Genomic DNA, 9,596 nt, shown 5'->3' on the forward strand with positions numbered 1-9,596 from the left:
TGTCTTCCAGGACAGATTCCTGCAGAGGGACCAGCTCAGACACTGCCATCCACGGTATCCAAAGCACAGAACCACTCAGTACTGAGCATAGTACTGCTCAGGAAGAAGAGAGGGAGTGGAAGGAGCCTGGGCTCCTCATCAGGCTTGGCTTCAAATGCTGGCTCCTTGCCGATTGCCAACGTATGATGTGGGGCGAGCCTGCCGAATGGAGAATGCGCACAGTCCTGTGGGGTCACTCTGAGGACATGGGGTGCTAACCTTGACTCAAACCCAGCAAGAGCACTGTTATTAACTCTCAGTGAAAGGTTCCGCACGCCCCAGAACCTGCCCAGAAGCTCTGGGATGGGACAGAGAACAGAGAAGATGACTCTTGTACAACAGGTCTCAGGAAGCCTTGCCAGAGAGACCCCAGCCAGCCCCACTCACAGCCCTGGCTCTGAGTCATCTTCTGTGGAGGAACGGGCTGGGTACCCCACTAGCTTAAGCTCTTCCTTCAGGCTGGGAGGGTCCCCAGCTCGTGTGTGTCAGGGCCTCTCTCCATGGAGCATCTTCAGAGTCAGTGCCAAGAGTGAAGAGTTGTGCAGTCAGGGTCAACACCCAGGGGGACCCACTCCTCCAGGTGGCCCTCAGCCTGGCCATAGCCCTGACTTAGAATCCNAGTGGAAGTCTGTCCCTGTTGGTGGTCCCTGGTTGGTAACTGATCCTTCTCCCAGTCCCAAGACAACTCTGACCTAGAACTGCTTATCCCAGGGGTTCTTTATCTGTCACCTCTGGCTCAGGGCCCACATCTGTGCTGCTCTGCTGGCAACCCATCTTTCTGGCACCAGTGCACAGTAGGTGCTCAGTAAACAACATCTGTGCCACTGAACCCCAGCCCAGCTCTGTCTCCTCGAGGCTGGGACTATGGGAGCGGCTGGCTGGCACTGCAGAGGGCCCCCTCCTCCTGTTTGTTTGCTGCACACGCGGGCCCAATAGACTCCGTGTCTTTCTTCTCTCCTCCTCCGTCCCCACACAGCGACTCTGGGAGCGGCAGTTTCCAGAGATTGAAGGCAAAATTGCTTGAAAGCCTGTGCTTTTATCCTCCAATTTGTAGCCATTTAGTAGGGCCGGGCGGAGGGGCAGCCTGGCCACCGGCTATGCTGGAAGTACCCTTTGTCCTTTCTCCTTTCCCAGATCATTCTGGGCTTTGGGGACAGATACCCGCTGAGGAGGGAAGGCCTGGTGCAGTGTGAGGGAGCCAGTACCAGCCTGTTGGGGGAGCCAGGAAACCTCTTAGCTCTCAGGGACAAGATTGGGGGGGGGGTTGCTGAGCAAATGTGGTATCTACTCTCACCACTCCCAACTGCTTAGGATAAGGCCCAGNTTGGGGCAGTGAGGCACAAGGAACACTAACTATGAAGGGAGACCCAGAATCCCCAGGTTCACTCCACAATCCAGTGACTGAGGAGGGGCCTGAGTGATTCGAGGAAAGGAGGACCTGCTTGAGCCCAGAGGAAGCCAGACTCAAATCCAGGGAAAGACAGAAGAGGGAGGGTCTCTGCCTTTTGGGGGTTGTCAAGTAGCTGGGGAAGACAAGTGCTGGCACAGCTGCAGGGACTGCACATCTGGAGGAGGAAAGGCTTTGTGGGTTGCCTCCCCTGTGCAGCAATGAGCTAACCTGAAACTTTACTCTGGCNTCTGTCCCTCACTGCAGTGAAGACCCCAGGGTGTCTAGANNTGGTGGCAGCATCCCTCCCTGCTCTGAGGAGGAAAGGTGACGTCTCTAAAGATCAAGGTCATGGTAAGGTGACAGCCAGGGCCAGGCTGTCCTGCTCCGGGTGGTGAGGCTACCCATAAGGCTGTCCTCTGAGGGCAGTACCGCCCACCTTCCATTGGTCTTCCTACCATCCCCGACCTTCACACACAACCATCACCAGATTTTTGCCTGCGCTGGTGACTCTGCATCTCTCACGCCCACAAGCCCAGCTGCAGTTCTCACAACTTCGGAGGCCCTCTGTGGCCCCACCAGCCCCTTCGTTGCCATTTTTCTGAGCTTNTCTCAAAGTATGAAGCATGGTTAAGGCCCTTCCTGGGGCCCATGTCTTGCCAGCACTTGGCTGGCTACTCATGTGTAAGGTCAAGGGCATGACAATGAATGCTTTCTGACATGAAAACTGAGCACCTACCTTGGAATGGCTACAGATCTGTATTCTGTGAACCATCCCAAGACTATATACCACCCTCCTGAAAGGGGGTACCTGCTGGGCCTCGCCCACAGATCCTTGGGGAGTCTTACAATGAGGCACTGCTGGGAACAGTTCCTTATGGGAACTACACCCTGGGATGACAGCCTGGCTTTTCTTCCATCTCAGTTAGAATACCCAGGCCACATCCTCGGCTCCACTGGACCTCTGATTAGAGCCCTGAACAATAGCTACACCCACAAAGTCCCCAAAAGTCAGCACCCATAAAAAAATACACTTTATTGTGTCTTCACATTGGCAGAGGCAGCACACCAGGGCACAAGGATGGCAGAGCATGCAGAGGCCTGAGGTAAGTACACAGGACGAGGCAAAGCATTCCTCCCAGGTGTCACGAACCTGCTCTCCCTCCTGCTGACTGTCCCNTGAGCCTAAGAGCCGCTCTACCCCACAACCAACCCACCCCCAAATTCTGACTGCGCAGATGGGGCAAGCAGGGCAGGGCCATCGTCCCGAGCCTGGGGGTGGGGCAGGCAGAAGCAGCTGGCGCCGCTCAGCCGGAAGCTGCAGCGCCGAGGGAGGAGGGCGTGGGAGCCCACACCTGCCAATCCAGCCCCAAGCTCCTCGGCAATTTTGTCTCTCTTGATTAAACATCCAAGGAACATCAAGTTCACAGACTTGATGTTTTCTTCTCCTCCATCTTCCTGAAAACATCCAGAATGGAAGAGCAGAGAAGCTTCAAGGTTCCTGGGGTGCTTGACACTTCATGGGGCAAAGAGTTGAAGGGAGAGGGGGTTAGGAGCTGAGCTCTGGGATTAAGCAAGAGACAGCTGCAGCAAAGGACATCGTCCCCAGATCGTCTTGGGAGAGAGAAGGTATTGCAAGTGTGTGGTGGGAGTGTGGCAGGTGTGTGCACATGCAGGGCGCATTGCCAGGGCAGGAGCTGGGAGCACACACCAAGGTTTGCATTAGGGAGGACACCAACCACTAAGTATGCAAAGGAGGACATCACTGGCACTGCACTGAGTGTGTGGAGGTGGAAGGCATGCCTGGGACTCCCGGATTGTCTCTTCTGTGGTGAAGGAGAATGTGGCGGCAAAGCCAGCCAGCACACTCCAGTTCCACCAGCGAGGGCTCTTGGCCCACCTACCATGCTGCCCCACTGCCGGGTTGATGCTCTAAGAGGCTGCCATGGCATTTGGAGCAGACCCCGGACAAAGGCAGGGCCCACGCTTGGACTCCCCCTTGGAACAGGTACAAGGGCCTGGCCGTAGAAGNGTGGGCAGCTGCTCACTTCCAGCACTGCTCCAGGGAGCCATGGGGCTGGACCTTGAGCTTCTGGGGGCANAGGAGCTTCGTGAAGGCTCTACGGAAGCTGTAGTGGCACAGTGGGTAGAGGACGGGGTTGACGGCTGAGTTGGCCCACAGAAGCCAGAAGGATGTCTCGTACCAGTAGTCGGGGACGCAGTGGCCATGGCAAGCAGCCCGGATGATCATGAGGAGTGTGTACGGGGCCCAGCAGAGCCCAAAGATGCTAACGATGATAGCCAGCGACTTGGCCACCTTCTTGTCCCGCGACAGCCGAAAGCGCTGGGTGATGCTTTGGGATACCATCTTCATGCGTTTCTCCAAGGACGCTGAAGACGCCGATGGCTTGGAGCCCCTTTTGAGTGAGCGTGGCCTCTCAGTGCCCCTTGAGGAGCTGCCAGAGCTGGAGGTAGGNGAGGCAGCAGCGCCTCCACCGCTGCCACCCCCAAGGGCAGCCTCCCCAGTCTCAACACCAGGGCCTGCCTCACCCACCCCATACCTGTGCAATGGCATGGCCTCCCCGTGCCCCTTTGGCCAGCAGCCCCAGCAGCTGGGGGGAGCTGGAGGTGGCGAGGGTTGGGCATCAGGTGGGGGTTCTGGACCAGCCTCTCGGCCCCCATCCAGCCGAAGGCGAGTGCGCCTCTGGATGTTCAGGTAGATGCTGAGGTTGAAGAAGGTAACGCTGAGGAAGGGTGTGAAGAACTCGAGGGTGGAGGCCGTGATGAGAAAGTACCAGTTGTAGAAGAACTCAGCATAGCAGTGGCCCTCGGGGATGGAGCTGCCACCAGACAGGTACTCCCAACTCAGGATGGCAGGCCCATACAGCAGGAAGGCCAGCACCCACACCAGTGCCATCTTCCGAACAGCCCGTCTTGTGTCCCCCTGCTGGGCCCGGTAGGAGACCTGCAGTGGTTTGTACAGATCAACAACAGGTCAGCAGCATTGGACTGGAGGATCAGAGAAGCCTCAGCTTCCATGTCTGCTCTGGGTAAGGTGCCACGTTCCTTCTCTCCCCTGCTTGTGTCCCCTGCCTGCCTGATGCCCACANATTCTCCCGGAGCCTCAGAGCCTACCACAACCAACCAGAATCCTGTCTCTTCATCATCCTCCACCAGCTCCACTGGGTCCCCCTGCCTTTGCTTGTGTCACTAGCACTGGCCACACCCAGAGGCCACACACAACTGTTTCTGATGTGAGGCTTCTTGCAAGGGCCAGAGAGCTGTCTTCGATGGTTTGCTGTGCTGAAAGGGAAGGGCTTTGTCCCGACTCTGCACCAGTATTTCCTTCCTCTCACTACTGGAGCTGGGAATACAGAAGGGAAACCAGCTGGCCCCCCACTGCTAGAGACTCCCCCCCCACCCCACCCCACCCCACCCACAAAAAATTAAATAGTCTGTCTTCTTTTCTAGAAGGTGAATGGCTAGAAAAGGTAGGGAGGTGGGACCATCTAGTCTTTTCCAAGAAACAAAGCTCCAAGTACNATGAGTAAGCAAGGGGAAGGGTGGCAGGAGGGGCCAAAATTCCTGCTGAGGGGCCTCAGAGGGACAGCTGAGACAAGTGTACTTGACAGCCACCTTGGAAACCACAAGCTAACCACAGGTCTAGGGTACACATGCCACATGCCAGCACTGTACTGGGTACCTTAGTCACAATAGCCCTGTGGTTCAGGGGATGGTACAGGGGACCTAGGGAAGCTCAAGAGGGCTCCATGCTGGTGCTCTTTGCAAGCATCCTCAGGATGCATCCTGACAAAACCTGAAGGGAGTGAGCCACTGAGAAGAGGAGTTGGGAAAGTGGGAAATGGACCCCCACTCCACACCAGTGTCCTCCGCTCCCTCCGCCTGGATCCCAGAGCTATCTTACAACAGCCATTTAGGGGAGCNTGAGCAGCTAGGGACTGCAGCTTCCTGGTGTTACATGAGCACACCTTCATGTACACAAAAGTGGGAAGGATGAAGACCCTCCTTCAGTTCCAGGAATCCTGTACCTGTCCAGGATAGAGGATGGACCCTGATACCCCTTCCTGCAAGAGTATGGAATTCCAAGCCAACCTCCTGCCTCATGCTAATACTACTACTGGCAGCCAACGGTCACAGAAAAATGGCCCACTGGTCAGGTCAAAAGGGAGCAAGACCACCGGGTATCTGCCTATAACTCAGGAGCAGCCATACCCTGTCCAGTGCTCTCCAACACACAGAGTAAAACTCTAATGCCCACATCCCAGAACTCACAGCTCGAGTGACTGACAGGAATCGGTCATAGCTGATCAGCACGATGTTGAAGACTGAGGAGGCACACAGTAGGTAGTCTACCACCAGCCACAGCTTGCAGAGGCCCCGGCCAAAGGTCCAACGACCGGTCAGCACATAGGGTACATACAATGGGATGCAGAAGGCACCTATAGGAAAGCAGCTGTGGTGGGACCATGGCTCAAGAGCTGGGGTCAGACTGACCACATAGAGAGAGGGCAGAGCCTGGCCTTCATAGGGTAGCCACCTTTCTAGGACCAGTACTATATCTTATTTATCCTCCTAGTCACCCTGTCCCCCTACAACTGAGCAGCTGCCATCCTCCAGCCCATCAATGTCTTCTGGACCTGGTGGCAGGAGGAAGGACCTCCATGTAGGGACCTCTGAACACAGAACCTGGGCTTCTGCCAGCCCCACCAACCGCCAAAAGAGGGAAATGGGATATATGTCCTCCCTGGCTTGATTGGCTCTGGAGTCGATCATCCATCCCTACCCTGGCTGTTGGACAGCCTCCCTTCTCAGCTTAAAAACCGAGAAAGCTTTTCTCTTGGCTTAAAGGGTTCTTGGCTGCAGCCGCGCCAGCCGCTCTCACCGCCCAAACCGGCTTCCAGCGTCTGGGAGACGCAGCAGCTCGCAGCCCCAACAGGTGTCTGGCGCTCCGGCCCCCACCGCGAGCCCCGCCCCCCCTCCCCCAGTTGGGAGCAGAGCTTGGACACGTGAGAACGAGCTCCTCCGAGCATTTCCCTCATCTCACCCCCGCCTTCCCTACGGTCCCCTTCCCCAGCACACCTCCCCAAATCCCCCTTCTATGTCCCCTCCCCCCAGCGTCCTCCCAGCATCCTGAGTCCGGCGCCGCTGCCTTTGTTTGGTTCGGCGCAGGAGCCAGCGCTGCACCGGCAGTCGCTGCGCCTTGCGCCTTGCTGAGCGCCCGCCGGCTGGGGCAGCCTCCCCGGGGACATCCCTACCTAGCCCCCGTCTTGCGGCCCGGGAGGCGAGGAACTTCTCCCGCGCCCACCATCCTAAGGTTTCTAGAGCTCCTCTCCCAAGGCCGAACCCCTGAGAAGCCACCCCAGATCGAAGCGCCAAGCCCCATTGCCCAGCCCGGGCTCCGCGCCCCTGGACTCTGGCAGCGGACAGGGTCTGGGGGCTTTACCCACGAGGAAGTCGGAGATGGCGAGGTTGAGCAGAAAGAAGTTGTTCTGGGTGCGGAGGCTCGAATCCGCCACGAAGGCGAGCATGACCAGCGCGTTGCCCAGCACTGTGGCCACGATGAGCAGCGCCATGAGCGCAGCCAGGACAGCGGTCCAGGCAGCCGAGAAGCCGCGCGCCCCGCCTGCAGCCGCCGCCTCTCCGGCCAGAGCGCCCGACGCGTTCATCAGCCCGTCGGGCGGCGCGCGCTCCATGGCCCTGCAGGCTCACAGGGCTCGGGGACACTGGGCAGGGCAGGGGCCGAGTGCTGGGTGGCCGGGCGGGGCCCCTGCTCTTGAGCCTAATCTTTGCCGGCTCTTCACCCAGCCCGGTTTTCCGGGGGGCGCCCGGAGCATGGTCCGCGGGACCGGAGCGAGAGCCGGGTCTGGAGTCCTGGAGGGTGATGCAGAGGGGGCTGGTATCGGAATCTGAGCAGAGTGGGGCGGGCTGCGCCGCTGCTGCAGCGAGAGCAAAGCCGAGCTCCAGCCGCCCGCGGCGCGTCGGTGCACCCCTAGCTCAGCGCGCAGCCAAGTGCGCCCCGCGATCGGCCCGCCGCCCCCCGCGCCCCGCGCAGAGCCCCCGCCATTGGCTGGCGCCCTCGCCCCGCCTCCGTCCCGCCTCCGCCCCGCCCGGCGCGGGCAGCACCACGGACAGCGCCGCGTGCCCGCCGGCCGACTAGAACCCCTGCCCGGGTGCGCACCGCGGCTGGCGGAGAGCCCGACTCGGGCAATAACCAGCTACAGGGCTGGGACCATGTCTGAGGTCGCACCTAGAAGCTGGTCCCTTGGCTATCCGTTCGCCCTCGTGCCCTCGCCCCTGGTGACCCCTGCCCGACCCTTGTCCGTAGCTCCTAAGCTTGTGAGGACCTGGGACACTGCTCGGGTGGGGTGGAGAATGGCTGCCCCGCAGCTCTAGGGAACTTGCGCCTCAGGACTCCCTTTCTCATCTTGCTTTGGACAAGTAGGTTTCTGGGGTAAGAGATGTCCAAAGAAAGATTGGGGAGGGGTCCCTGAAAGTGATGCCGAGAACAGGGGTTCTCTCCAGCCTCATATGCACAGAACTGTGGGGTCTCAATCTCCACGTGGTTAGACAGAGCTCAGAACAGGGTCCAGGGTGACCTGCAAGGCACACACAGATGTGNAGTTACATAAGGGAAGAACAAGCCTGAGCGGACCCAGCCCAGAGCTGAGAACATTCACCCAGANCTCAGCAGCAGTGGGTGGAGGGGCGACCCACAAAGCAGCTTGGTTTCGGGCCACGAATGCCCCCTGAGATACCTTAGTGGGGTGGTCACTGCTGCAGGGGACAGGTGAGGTCACTGAGTTCTGGGTGCAGCCGGGGTGGTGGCAGCTGCGTTAGTGCCTGTGGGAGGGGGAGGAGGAAAGCCGCCGGCCCCCCTTCTCTGACACAGATACTGGAGGTCAAGGACAGAGTCAGCAGCAGAGGCTCCCTGAAGACAGACAGACACACCCACGCTCTGACACACAGACATTCACATTCAGGGAAACAGCCACCCAGCATCAGGCTGGGACCCACGAATAGTCAGACAGCAGACAGACAGAGAACAGTGCCCGAGGGAGAGGGAAGCAGTGACTGTCCTCTGTCACCAACAGCACACATCAGTGGATGCCTCAAAGTGGACAGAAATGTAGACGGTATGAGTGTGGGGGAGGGGGACCCCAGGCACCGCTTCAAGCACCCCACACTGACAGCCAGAGACTGGTCATGTGAGGACCTGCCCCTCCCCCACCCCAAGTGGTTCTCTGAGAACTTTGGGCAGTGGGGACTGGCATTTCTCTGTTCCAGCCTTGGGGATGCTGGCAAAACCCCAAGCCCATAGTCTCAGCCCCCCAAAGGCACCCTGGAAGCTTCTATGGGGGAGGGGTAAATTCNAATGTATCGTCTCCAGAAAGCCTTCTCTGATCTGCTCTTACAAGCAAACCCTTCNGCTCCCCTCCACAGCACACTGACTTGTCCAGAGGCTGCACTGGGTTCAGGCACTTAACAGGAGGTCAAAGTAACATGTCCTGGAACTGGACAGCAAGATCCAGCTGAACTGGTGGGCACAATCAAGCCTGCCCTTCAAGCCTGCGTGTGGCCTGAAGGGCTTGGCAGGGCTCACTCTCCGTANTGTGCAGCACCTCCAAAATGCTTCTCTCAGCTGCTCTCTTTCTTCCCAAGAAAGTGAGTAGAACCAGACATGTTGCTCAGAAATCTCAGAGCTCTCAGGAAATGGGGTTGGGAGGGAATTTAAAGGGATCTTTAGATCTCATTAATGGCTGAATGTCCCTATCTTGACACAGGATTGAGGATGAGAGTCAATAAAAATTTGTAAAATCCCTATAAAGTCTTGGCCAGTTCCGGTCCCAGTCTTGTTGTTTTTGTTTGTTTGTTTGTTTGTTTTTAAGATTTGTTTATTTATTTTATGTATATGCGTATACACTGTAGCTGTACAGATAGTTGTGAGCCTTCATCTGGTTGTTGAGAATTGAATTTATGACCTCTGCTCACTCTGGTCAACCCCGCTCTCTCTGGCCCAAAGACTTATTTATTATTATAAATAAGTACACTGTAGCTGTCTTCAGACACGCCAGAAGAGGGCGTCAGATCTCACTGTGGATGGTTGTGAGTCACCATGTGGTTGTTGGGATTTGAACTCAGGACCTTCGGA

At 57.8% G+C, this 9,596-nt stretch overlaps 1 protein-coding gene across 1 annotated transcript; it reads right to left on the bottom strand.

The window, feature by feature from the left end:
* Positions 1–2,437: 2,437 nt before the first annotated feature.
* On the bottom strand, positions 2,438–7,460 carry Hrh3 (histamine receptor H3). The gene is made up of 3 exons (XM_021155888.2): positions 6,891–7,460; positions 5,720–5,886; positions 2,438–4,391 (listed from the first exon to the last, which is right to left on the bottom strand). Exons 1-3 carry the CDS (start codon positions 7,138–7,140, stop codon positions 3,471–3,473), a joined length of 1,338 nt encoding a protein of 445 aa, XP_021011547.1. The 5' UTR covers positions 7,141–7,460; the 3' UTR covers positions 2,438–3,470.
* Positions 7,461–9,596: the final 2,136 nt, after the last annotated feature.

Source organism: Mus caroli, chromosome 2 (assembly GCF_900094665.2).
Source record: "Mus caroli chromosome 2, CAROLI_EIJ_v1.1, whole genome shotgun sequence".
Classification (NCBI taxonomy): domain Eukaryota; kingdom Metazoa; phylum Chordata; class Mammalia; order Rodentia; family Muridae; genus Mus; species Mus caroli.